This window comes from Anabrus simplex, chromosome 4, assembly GCF_040414725.1.
Source record: "Anabrus simplex isolate iqAnaSimp1 chromosome 4, ASM4041472v1, whole genome shotgun sequence".
In the NCBI taxonomy this organism is placed as follows: domain Eukaryota; kingdom Metazoa; phylum Arthropoda; class Insecta; order Orthoptera; family Tettigoniidae; genus Anabrus; species Anabrus simplex.
In genome coordinates this window covers 450,004,717-450,018,115 of record NC_090268.1, presented here as the reverse complement: position 1 = coordinate 450,018,115, position 13,399 = coordinate 450,004,717, and the positions used below count along the sequence as shown (strand labels likewise).

The window sequence follows — 13,399 nt, the reverse complement described above, 5'->3', positions numbered from 1 at the left end:
TCTTACGCAAGCCGTTCAGAACTGTAGTCTAGTTTTCTTTTAGAACAAAGGTATTCCTTGACATGTTCTTTTTAAATTGTCCGCTACTACGATCAAGAGTGCAGCACGATGCTCTCAGATGGCGGATGTGGAATTTGCCACCACCACATGTCAAAGAAAAAAGATACCAACACGTTGCTCTCTTGGCAGCTTTTCAAATTATCCGCGACCACAGAGTGCAGCGCGGTGCTCTGTAGATTAAAGATGGCGAATGTGGAATTTGTCACCACCACATAGAGTGCGGCACTGCGCTCTCTTGATTCAAGATGGCGGATGACAGCTGACGGAATTGCCCGCAAGAGTGCGGTACGGTGCTCTGTAGTTTAATGATGGTGGATGACAGCTGACGAAATTGCTCGCAAGAATGCGGCACGGTGCTCTGTAGTTTAAAGATGGCGGATTTCAGCTGACGCAAGAGGGCAGCACGGTGTTCTGTGGTTTAAAGGTGGCGGATGGCAGCTGACGAAATTATCCGCATGAGAGCAGCACGGTGCTCTGTTGATTAAAGATGGCGGATGACAGCTGTCATAAAAGCACGTGGCTTTGTTTCCAAACAAGAGCATAAAGAATTTTTCAAATTGCCGCCACTACATTTCAAAGGTATCTAGCTAAAGAGTGCAGCACTGAGGTTTGCGATGCAAGATGGCGGATGACAGCTGTGACGTAAAAATTACCCACCACCACAAAGAGGGCAGCACGGTGCTCAAAGATGGCTGCTGTCACGTGGAATTGTCTGCCACCACATTTCAAAGGTATCTAGCTAAAGAGGGCAGCACTGAGGTTTGCGATGCAAGATGGCTGATGTCAAAAAGCATATTTCAAATTGTCCGCCACCACATTTCAAAGGTAAGTAGCTAAAGATTGCAGCACTATGCTCTGTTGATAAAAGATGGCGGATGTCAGCTGTCAAAAGCACGTGCATTTGTTTACCTATTCAAATCTCGCGCTAGTTAGGTTAAGTTGGTACTACTGAGGTTTAGGCCCGTCAAGATGGCAGTACTGAGGTTAGCGATGCGTTGTTGTCTGTCAAGAAGCACGTGGCTGTCAAAAACACGTGGATTTGTTTATCTCGCGCTAGTTAGGTTAAGTTGGTACCACTGAGGTTTAGGCCCTTCAAGATGGCAGCAGTGAGGTTAGCGATGCGTTGTTGTCGATGACAGCTGGCAAGAAGCACGTGGCTTTGTTTACAAATTCAAATTTCCCGCGGGAGGCTGAGGAGGCCTCTGGGAAGGCCCCTCGGGAGGCGGAGGCGGAGGAGGCCTCTATGATGGCCTCCCGTGAGGCGGAGGCGAAGGGGCCCCTGGGAGCCCTGAGGCGGAGGCGGCCGCAGAACCATCCAATTATACTACTTCTAAGGCTACAACACGTTCTGTAGCCGTGCAAACATCTTAATAGGGATGCAAGATGAAGTAGAAGAAGATATCAACGCTTCTTTGCTACATAAGTTTGTCCCTGGAAATGCTACTGCAGAATCACGTATGTTCACAACAAGCCTCTGTTTACCCATGTAGATGTAAGATACTGTAAAGACCCCTAACTATTCGTAGAACGTTTGAAACTGCTAAGAATCTACCAAGATGCTGGTTACACAGAGTATAAAGCAGATATTTTTGAAATAGAGCAAGAATTACGTCGTGCAGGTATTATTGAGTAATCGCTCTTCAAAGTAAAAACCTTAGCTGTAAGCTCTCTCGACAGTATAACAGCCTAAACACCTTCCTACATTCTCAGCCCTCACCCCCACCTAAGTCATCCCTCTGTGTCATATTGTGGATTGAGTAGCTATACTGGTACAGAGTGTTTCCCAACATTCCCCCTTCCTTAGGGTGTTAACTCCGCCTCTAGCCGAATAGCCGGTCTCAAGCCCGGATAAAGAGAGGAGTAAGCACCCTAAATACTACAAAATGTAAGCGCTTTTGCCTTTTATCCCTTTTGTCATTTATTGCCGTTTAGCCCATTAGCCCATTAGCCATTAGCCTACTAGCTCTTTAGCCCATTAGCCCTTTATCCCTAGGAAGAGGAGGAGGAGGAAGACGATGATGAGTATGCTGATGGCAATAGTAATAATAAGGAAAACGAAGAAGGAGAAAACGATCTCAATGTTTCTTTACCATTAGAGCTTTATAATTTTACTTTATTTTCTAAGGCTACAACACGTTCTGTAGCCGTGCCAACATCTTAACAGGGATGAAAGATGAAATAGAAGAAGATATCAACGCTTCTTTGCTACATAAGATTGTCCCTGGAAATGGTACTGCAGAATCACGTATTACAACAAAAACAAGTCCCTACACATCAATTTCTGCAAGCAGGCTCAAAGTTCACAACAAGCCTCTGTTTACCCATGTAGACGTAAGATACTGTAAAGACCCCAAACTATTCGTAGAACGTTAAAACTGCTAAGAACCTACCAAGATGCTGGTTACACAGAGTATAAAGCAGATATTTTTGAAATAGAGCAAGAATTATGTCGTGCAGGTATTATTGAGTAATAGCTCTTCAAAGTATAGACCTTAGCTGTATGCTCTCTCGACAATATAACAGCCTAAACACCTTCCTACATTCTTAGCCCTCACCCTCACCTAAGTCACCCCTCTGTAGCATATTGTGGATTGAGTAGCTATACTGGTACAGACTTTTTCCCAACATTCCCCCTTCCTTAAGGTGTTAACTCCGCCTCTAGCTGAAGAGCCGGCCTCAAGCCCGGATAAAGATAGGACAGGCACCCTAAATATTACAAAATGTAAGCCCTTTTGCCTTTTTCCTTTTTACCATTTATAGCCCTTTGGCCAATTAGTCCATTAGCCCTTTAGCCCATTAGCCCGTTAGCCCATTAGCCATTTAACCCATTAGCCCATTAGCCCATTAGTCCTTTATACCTAGGAAGAGGAGGAGGAGGGCGCGGTGAGTAGAGGAGGAAGAGTCATTTTGCCCTTCTGATAAGACGTGACACCTGGGTTCCATTTCCCTATCATGTGTGTGTGATATGATTTTTTTCGGATCAGCATTTTGCAATCCTACACTGAATGAACTTAATCTCTTCTAACAGATTGCAAAGTTAGGTTATAACAACATTCTATATTTATCTACATCTCATCGCAACCATCTTACCTCGGGCTTCTAGCACTAGGAAGTAGTACGCGGCCGCTATCTTGCGCAATTGCCCCCTAGGCCATCTCCTTAAGTCCTATGTCTGCCCTGGGTCAGCCTCCTCCATAAGAGCCTATGAATAGCCGTCATCTTGCGCAGTAGCCCCTGGGTCAGCTCACTCCATAACAGCCCGTATATAGCCACCATCATGTGAAACTAACGTCGGGAAGGGCAGCCTGCTGAGGAGGAGGAGGTTCTAGAACTGTCACAAACAAACTACTATACTTCATTATGATTAGGCAGATTCAGAAACCAGGTGGTGCATTGCAAAACTTTCCCAGGAGCAGACGTGGACTCTGACCACAACTTGTTGGTCATGAAATGCCATCTGAAGTTGAAGAAATTGAAGAACGGAAAGAATGCAAAAAGATGGGATCTAGACAAGTTGAAAGAAAAGAGTGTGAGGGATTGTTTCAAGGAACGTGTTGCACAAGGTTTAAATGAAAATACTGATGGAAACACTATAGAGGAAGAGTGGATAGTCATGAAAAACGTGGTCAGTAGGGCTGCTGAAGAAATGTTAGGAAGGATGAAAAGATCAACTAAGAATCAGTGGATAACTCAGGAGATACTAGACCTGATTGATGAACGACGAAAATACAAGAATGCTAGAAATGAAGAGGGCAGAAAATAATACAGGCGATTAACGAATGAAGTGGATAGAATATGCAAGGTAGCTAAAGAAGAATGGCTGAAGGAAAAGTGCAAGGATGTCGAAGGCTGTATGGTCCTGGGAAAGGTGGATGCTGCATACAGGGAAATCAAGGAAACCTTTGGAGAAAGGAAATCTAGGTATATGAATATTAAGAGCTCAGATGGAAAGCCACTTCTAGGGAAAGGAGACAAAGCAGAAAGATGGCAGGAGCATATCCAACAGTTGTATCAAAGTAAAGATGTAGATAATTTGGTTCTAGAATATGAAGAGGCTGTTGATGCTGATGAAATGGGAGACCCAATTTTGAGTCCAGAGTTTGACAGAGCTGTAAGTGACCTAAATAGGAACAATTCACCTGGAATTGATGACATTCCCTCTGAATTACTGGCTGCCTTAGGAGAAACCAGCACGGCAAGGTTATTTCATTTAGTGTGCAAGATGTATGAGACAGGATAAGTCCCATCCGATTTTCGGAAGAATGTTGTTATACCTATTCCCAAGATAGCGGGTGCTGACAGGTGTGAAAACTACCGCACCATTAGTTTAGTATCTCATGCCTGCAAAATTTTAACACGCATTATTTACAGATGAATGGAAAAACAAGTTGAAGCTGAGTTGGGAGAAGATCAATTTGGCTTCAGAAGAAATGTAGGAACAAGGGAAAAAATCCTGGCCTTACGTCTGATCTTAGAGGATCGAATCAAGAAGGACAAGCCCACGTACATGGCATTCGTAGATCTAGAAAAGGCATTCGATAATGTTGATTGGACCAAGCTATTTATGGTTCTGAGGATGATAGGGATCAGATACCAAGAACGAAGAATTATCTATAATCTGTATAAAAATCAGTCTGCAGTGATAAGAATCGAGGGCTTTGAAAAAGAAGCAGCAATCCAGAAAGGAGTGAGGCAACGCTGCAGTTTGTCCCCTCTCCTTTTCAATGTTTACATATAACAGGCAGTAAAAGAAATCAAAGAGAAATTTGGAAAGGGAATCACAGTCCAAGGAGGGGAAATTAAAACTTTGAGTTTTGCCGATGATATTGTTATTTTATCTGAGACTGCAGAAGATCTCGAGAAGTTGCTGAATGGATTGGATGAAGTCTTGGGTAAGGAGTACAAGATGAAAATAAATAAGTCCAAAACAAAATTAATGGAGTGCAGTCGAACGAAGGCAGGTGATGTAGGAAATATTAGATTCGGAAACGAAGTCTTAAAGGAAGTAGATGAATACTGTTACTTGGGTAGTAAAATAACTAACGATGGCAGAAGTAAGGTGGACAAAAATGCAGACTAGCACAAGCAAGGAAGAGCTTTCTTAAGACAAGAAATTTGCTCACTTCAAACATTGATATAGGAATTAGAAAGATGTTTTTGAAGACTTTCGTGTGGAGCGTGGCATTGTATGGAAGTGAAACATGGACGATAACTAGCTCAGAAAGAAAGACAATGGAAGCTTTTGAAATGTGGTGCTACAGAAGAATGCTGAAGGTGAGATATATAGATCGAATCACGAATGGAGAGATACTGAATCGTATTGGTGAGAGGAGATCGATTTGGCTAAATTTGACAAGAAGGAGAGATAGAATGATAGGACACATCTTAAGACACCCAGGACTTGTTCAGTTGGTTTTTGAAGGAAGTGTAGGTGGTAAGAACGGTAGGGGTAGACCAAGGTATGAATATGACAAGCAGATTAGAGCAGATGTAGGATGCAATAGTTACGTAGAAATGAAAATGTTAGCACAGGATAGGGTGGCATGGAGAGCTGCATCTAGCCAGTCTATGGACTGATGACTCAAACACAATCTTGAGGGAGGAGTAAAAGAATGAAAACCCTGGAAGGATTCACCAACGCGATAAGGAATGAGTTTGACATATATGATCAATCTGCTTTGAAAATAGGTGGACGTGATGATCCAAGCTACTCAAGAGTAAGAAAACGGAACATTCGTATTTGCAGATGAAACACGTGGGATTGAAGGAGACCTAGATGCAAGAACAAATTTCAAAAATAATGGACACACTTACAGCAAGAAGGAGATATCAAGTGTTACCTCTACTTCTGACTTGCTCATCTGCTGCTTTGAAACTTAGTTCGCTGTGTCCCGAATACATCAGTCAAGATTTTGTTAATGAGTGTGTACACTTTTCACTACCTTGAAATTTCAGTTAGGATGTTTTTGACCTTACAAGTAACCAACTGTACTGCAGAAAAGGATTTTTAACTTTTGAGCAGTGTAAACAAATGCCAATAGAGTAACTCTTTTTAATTAAAAGTTAAGCTCATTAGTCTTTATGTGCACTGAAAAAGATTTAAATTTGAAAACCAACTTTGATGAAACTGTTCAAGAGTTTGCCAGGAAAAAATCAAGTAAAAATCTTTGATTGAAAGAAGTATTATATACAAGGGGTTGCCTGGCCGAGGTGGTAAAGGCATGCTCGGTTCGCCCGGAAGGACGTGGGTTTGATTCCCCGTCAGGAAATCGTAAAATTTAAGAAACGAGATTTCCACTTCTGGAGGTGCACATGGCCCTGAGGTTCACTCGCCTAAGCCAAAAATGAGTACCAGGTTAATTCCTGCAGGCAAAGAAGTGTAACTTTTTTGATGATAATAATAAATAAAATCACGAATAAAAATATATAAATAAAATTACTCAAAAACTTAATAAAATTAATAAGCATAATTAACCGAAATGTCCGTAGTATGGGCGCCAGAGTTCACCAGAATGGATCCCTCGAATTTAGATAAGAGCATGATAAACTTTATATCCCAGGGTGTGTACATAATGCTGCGTACTGGTACATCTGCTGCAGGCCTTACCTAACCTCCTGAAAACGACTAATTAGGTAGGAACTGCACCTAGGTTCATCAATAATACTGATTCTAAAATAGCTAACTATATTCTGAATAAATTCCGTGCATGAGCACCTCATCAACATACAACATTATACATATAATACACACATAAAATATTGCTGGAAGACTCCATATTTACAACAACAACAATAATAATGAAAACCGTGGGAAAACGAAAGTAAGAACTAAGCTACCATTTGTAGATAGTCCGATGAACAATGTACATGTATGAAGATAAATACACTTCACTGTCTCTATATCAATTCGACTTACCGATTCTCATAATCGGCAGTTATCACATCACACAGATACTGTACCTTGCACTACTGTGTTCACATATTTTAACACTTGTAAAGATATATACACACGTCTGTCGATCCTCAACATAAATTTATGGAAAGTCTGAGATAGCTTTCACCAACATATAATGCTAGGCCGCCACAAGTGCTACAATACTTAATGCGCAAGCACTCTCCACAATCAGCCACTTTCCACGAACATAACACGACTACGCTCCACGAACGTTTGAAGTCCAGTCCATTGCTGCCGTGTCACTCCAGTACCGTGTATCAGCACTCCTTCCTTCCCGTACAGTGCGTCAGTTGTAGTTCTAGTTATCTTCCTTCTCGTTCCTTTACAATCATCTCTACAATCACCCTTACAATGTTTTTTACAATGTTTTCTTACAATGTCCCTTGTTGCCGCCACATGATCAACCTTTATAGACATCAACATCCCCCTCCTCTCAGATGATACGTCTGGATTGGTGCTTGCCAGCCAATCATGAGTAAACCTCTAGTCAAGACCAAGCCCTGAACTACTTCTTCCTCCCAAGACGATAACAAACTCTGGGGAGTTTTACATGAATCATCAAATTTCCCTGGTACAACAACAAGCTCATCTCATCAGGCTGGGATATATACATGACTAATGGAATTTCCTGACACAAGTACATCACAACAGACACTGGGGTAGCCATATGACTCATTCAAATTACCAGAGTTATTACAGCAATGTTTTCCCACTCGTGCAAAACAAATTACTCATACCTACTTATGTGGATATCTTCCAGCTTACCAATATAAATGGCAAAGTATACAAATGAAATAATAATAATAATAATAATAATAATAATAATAATAATAATAAAAATAATAATAAAAATAGAATACTGACAATAATATCTCTAACTTCTACATATAATTCTGGGGGTGTGATATATGTACTATCACAGGAGGCCGGGCGTAAAGCTAACCACTCTACCTCATCAAGTGCCGAGGTTACGGATAGTGGAAGCCTTTACCTTCCACCCCTCCAAGGGCCTTCCTGGCGTGTACGGAGATACATTTGCTTTGCTTTCATTGCCAGTATTATATACAAGTAGCCTATAAAAAAACTTACAATATATCAATGATAATTTATATGTCTCTTATTTCTAAAGTTATTTACATACCCACAAACTATCAAACTGAACCATCCGCTTTTAAAATAAAAATAATAACAGCCTGATTCTTATTTGGCTGTTGACTTTATTTGGCGTGATAAATTTAATTATGAGAATTAACTTTGTTTGCATAATGAGCTGTTTTAAAACTCATAATCTAGAAAACTGTAATCTATAATTTGTAAATATTTTTTTAGAGGAACAGAAAAACGAACGGCGGGGGGGAGGGGGGAGTATCGTGGGGTGTGGCGGCTAAATATTGTTTGCCCAGGGCGCTAACTACTTGAAATCGGGCCTGACTTTAGAACTATTACAAAGAAAGAAAGAATCGCTGGAGTTGGTTTTACGAGAAGACTCGTACAGAGAAACTTGTGGTTTGTACCTTGGTGTCTTAATTAATTTTCACCATATTTTCAGTGTTCTAACTTATGTTTACATGTGCCTTTTAAAGTAAGATACAGGACTATCGGACGAGATAATACTTATTATTATTATTGTTACCGTGTTTTTGTGGTAGTTAGAGGTGAAAGAAGGTGCGGGGTGGTGAATAGGTCTCAGGCTACGAAATTAAAGTGAATTTAAAATTTAACAAGGTTATATTTTCTTTTCAAAATCAAGATATAACAAACATGGCAGATACAGAGTAGCAAGGCAACAAAAGTACAATTACAGTATTTAACAAAGGGGCCGAAAACCCCATTCAAGCCCAGGAGCACTTGTTCCAAATTACACAGAGAAGCCTCCTCGAGGCATACAACACACCATTTTTCAAGAAAGAGCCACCCGCTCTCAAAATTTAAGCCTATCACAAGGCCACACCTAACTCGACTTTCAAGCTGTCCTCTAAGGTCCTAAACACAGGGGTAAAAGACCCAACCTACTGAGGCCTATTAAGAGAGAAAAGGATAATTACATGGCCTCTAAAATACTAAGTTGAGAGGAGGCGAACAGCACTCCTAATACATTGTGTTTTAAAACCTAATCTAGCTCTAGGCCACTAATGCAAGGGCTAATCCCATACTAACGAGGTGACTTTAGAGAGAAACAAATTTACATTACGTTAAGGAAGAATAGGTTGTGAAAAATAAGTTCACCTCAAAACAATCTGAGTGGGAGCTCGAGAGGGTTAAGCACTCTCTATCCCAATATGTAGTTTAAAAGATAGAATAGATACTAGTTTCTTTACATTTAAAGGAAAGTTACATAATGGAAACTTCGGACCCGCCCCGAGAGTTAAACTGCTGAGCAAGCAAGAAAAGAAATTCTTAATCGGCCATTACCTGGTTGTTGACTGCCGCCGAAGAAAGAGGCGCTTCCCGCCCCCTGCTATGTACTTTACACACTCAAAGATGGAACAGAAGTGGCCCGGAGACCCTAAAATCAGCAGTTTATATACTCTCGCGGAAAGTTCGAGGCGTTAGGGGAATGAGAACACCCTCCCAAAAAAACTTTATTGGCTAACCGAGAAAACCCCTACACAATCGGAAGAAGAAACACATAATTGGTGGAAAATTAATTGAAGAAATTCGGGATTGGCTAAATTCAAAACAAGGGGAAAGAAAGGGTTAATATTGCCAACTTAAACAATGACTGAAAGAAATTTAGCAAAGAACAAACTTTTGAAATTAAATTTTCTCCAAGAAACAGTTCTTTCACTTCGCACTAGGGTGCACTATTGTTGATCTTCAGTAGTGTCCTCTAGAAGAGAAAGTTCACACTTCTTACTACAAGCAAAACAAAAATACATCGAAAATGACACAGTTCAAAAACTCCAAAATTTCCAAGTAGTGACATCTTCTGAGAAAGTTGAAAATTAATACCATAGATAAAGTTCAGACTTCCTCCAGCAGAGGAGTTTCAACTGGCGCAAATTTTAAATAAGCGGCGTGGAGGTGTACCACCCGGTACAGACCTCCCCCCCCAAAAGTTCCTCCAAGGGGGTAACACAGAAGAACATAACTTTTGTTTTGAAAACCAGGTCCAAGTTATGATGTTGATATGGAGATAAATTGCAGAAGCATTTATCAAAATTGTTGAAATTTGATTTGATCCAGTTTAAAAAATTGTCGTAGTAACAGCTGAAGTAATGTCTTTATGTTTGTAGAAGGTTGAATTCAGAGGGAAAACTTTAGTGTTTAAAGTTGAGGAAAAATTTTCCAAGTCCACCAGATATTGCTGTTGAATTCCCAGGTGTAGTAATTGCTGATAGTAATTGCCCATGTAGTTAATTAAATTGGATGGCCAGACCGGCCGCTGCAGCTTGTGTCCAGAGGAGGCCGCTCGGACCCCTCAAGTACCCTGGGGAGGAGGGCTCCGGCTCGCCGTGTACATGTTGGCCTCTCTGGGGAAGGGCGGGCCCATACCCTGCCTCAGGAACGGTACGGCGCCGCGCTGCTGCGGGGGCACTGAAACATTAAAGCTAGGCGGCAGAATGTTGTTGGACTATCATCTTCTTTGAGGGTACAGGCTTGTGGAGAGTTTGAGGGGCCAGCGGCGTGCAAATATTCTTTTCCGACGCAAGCCACTGTGTGTAGTGGAGCACGAGACGGGAGCGTGGTAATGTCCGTGGCAACGACAGGATGGCAGTTTAACGAATCGGGGAAGGTTTTACAAAAATGCTTACATATAAAACAAAATATTATAGAAGGGGCAGAATGCCTTAAAAGTGAAAACTCAAAAAAATATAACCTTCATATTACTTTCAAGATCCTATGAAGCAAGTTAGTACAGAAATTATACAGGTTTCACCTGCGACAGGTGAACCCTAAATATCCTCTCGGAGGCTGGATTGCTTAATAATAATGTGACCGGCGTAAGGAAATCTAGAATGATACACGGCCCATGAAATCTTGGGGCAAGCTTGCCCGCGGGAACAAAATTCTTGACCATCACCTGGTCACCTACCTTCAAGTGGGTGGGTCTCCGTCCACGATCATATCTTTCCCTAACCTTTTCATGCGAGACTTTAAGATTGGCTTTAGCCTTCTTCCAAAGATCTTTAATATTATCCGGATCTATTGTCTCGGGTAGAATGTCACTCAGAGACCAGAGGTTAGAGAGCGGCGTGTTGGGAACGAACTTGAACATCAAAGAAGCTGGAGTAAACTTATGAGATTCATGAACCGCCGAATTCAAAGCAAAAGCTAACCAATGCAGGGACGTGTCCCACCTGGAATGATCTTCATGATGATAGGCAATAAGTGCGGACCTGAGATTACGATTAACCCGTTCAGCCAGAGATGGTTGAGGGTAATAAGCAGAAGTAGTTACATGAGAGATGGACAAGTCAAAACAGAATTTACGAAAAAGATTTGATGTGAACGCCTTAGCATTATCAGACACAATATATTGGCACGGACCAAAAGAAGCAAAAATAGAATTTAGGCAAGTAATGGTGGACTGAGCGGTAGCCAGCTTAGTCGGAAATAACTGGGGAAATCTTGTAAAACCATCTACGCATACAAAGATGAACTTGTTAGCATTTCCCTTCGACTGGGGGAAGGGTCCTACATAATCAATATACAGGCGTTCCATGGGGTGCGACGCTTGATGGGAAGACAAAAGGCCTACCTTGGTGGACATGGTTGGTTTACTAAGCAAACAGGATTTACAAGCCTTTACTAGTTCACGGATTTCACCGTCCATTGCTTTCCAGATGAACCTTTCACGAATCTTTTCACGAGTTTTAAAGATGCCTAGATGCCATCCTAATGGGGTTTCATGATAATATTTGTAGATCATAGGTACAACAATCGCTGGAACGACAACCTTCATCATCTTATCATGCCTTGATGGGCAACATAAAACACCATTCCTCAGAACATAAGGGACGACATGTTCCCCAGAAGAAAGGGTTTCCATTATCGGAGCCAGCGTCGGATCTTCACGTTGGTATGTCTCGATATCCCTAAAGAGCATGGGAGCATCTGTTAAGATGGCATTAACATCAGATAGTATGGACTCGGGAGGTGATGAACTGTCGACCGGTTCATGGGTCTCGACGTCGTTGGAAAACATACGGCTGAGTCCATCAGCAACAACATTTTCGGTACCTCTGATATGCCGGACATCGAATTGGAAGGCAGAAATACGGATGGCCCAACGGGCTATACGACCAGTACGACGCGGCCTACATAAGACCCAGCTTAAAGCTTGATTATCTGTCTCCAGGTCGAATTTGACATGTTCCAAGAGACGGAACTTTTCTAAGGCAAATAAGACTGCCAACCCTTCGAGCTCATAGATAGAATACTTGGCTTCTTGAGCCGATAGAGTCCTAGATGCATAGGCGATGGGTCGCCTCCCTAGTTCAGTCTCTTGAAGAAGGACTGCAGCAACTGCTGACGACGACGCGTCAGTTTGGACGATGAATTTCTTCGAGAAATCAGGCATAGCAAGTACTGGGGCATTACAGAGAGCTAATTTAAGATCTTCAAAAGCGGCTTGTTGAGAAGGTCCCCACTCGAATTTGATGCCTTTCCTACGAAGAAGGTTCAAGGGCGCCGCTCTATTAGCGAAGTTAGGAATAAACTTCCTGAAGAAATTCACCATACCAATGAACCTGGCGATACCTTTAATGTCCTTGGGAGGTTTAAAATCACGGATGGCCTGTGTTCTAGAATGATCGACGGCAACACCATCAGGTGACACAATATTCCCTAGGAATGACATAGAGGGCTTAGCAAAGGCAACCTTGGACAACTTGACAGTTAACCCAGCCTTACGAAGGCGATCGAGAACTTCTCGCAGATGATCTAGATGTTCTTCAAAAGTCTGAAAATACGACGACATCATCCAAGTAGTGATACAAGTACTCAAATTTGATGTCGGTGAAGACCCCATCTAGCAGCCTAGTGAGTACAGCTGCTCCCGTGGGGAGCCCGAAATGCACGCGGTTGTATTCGTATAAATTCCAGTCCGTGGCAAACGCTGTAAGATGTTTAGACTCTTCGGCTAGAGGAATTTGATTGTAGGCCTGATTCATGTCCAAGATGGTGAAGAACTTGGCCTTACGGAACCATGAAAAACAAGAATGGAGGTCGGGAAGGGGCACAGATTGTAACACCACCTTCCGATTGAGAGCCCTATAATCAATGACAGGCCTGAAGCCTCCTTGGGGTTTCGGGACTATAAAAATAGGCGAAGAATACGCCGACTTAGAGGGCCTAATAATACCATCCTTCAACATCTGATCGATGATTTCTTTCAGAGCCTTCATTTTTGGTGGAGATAGCCTATAAGGTGGAAAACGG

General features: G+C 42.0%; 1 protein-coding gene across 1 annotated transcript in view; it reads left to right on the top strand.

The window, feature by feature from the left end:
• Positions 1 to 833: 833 nt before the first annotated feature.
• The window catches only part of LOC136872328 (uncharacterized), a 129,395-nt gene continuing 116,829 nt past the window's right edge, over positions 834 to 13,399 (top strand). Inside the window, exons 1-2 of the mRNA XM_068227441.1 lie at positions 834 to 885; positions 2,186 to 2,290. Of these exons, the coding sequence (XP_068083542.1) occupies positions 834 to 885; positions 2,186 to 2,290 (157 nt within the window). The remainder of the gene's footprint in view (positions 886 to 2,185; positions 2,291 to 13,399) is intronic.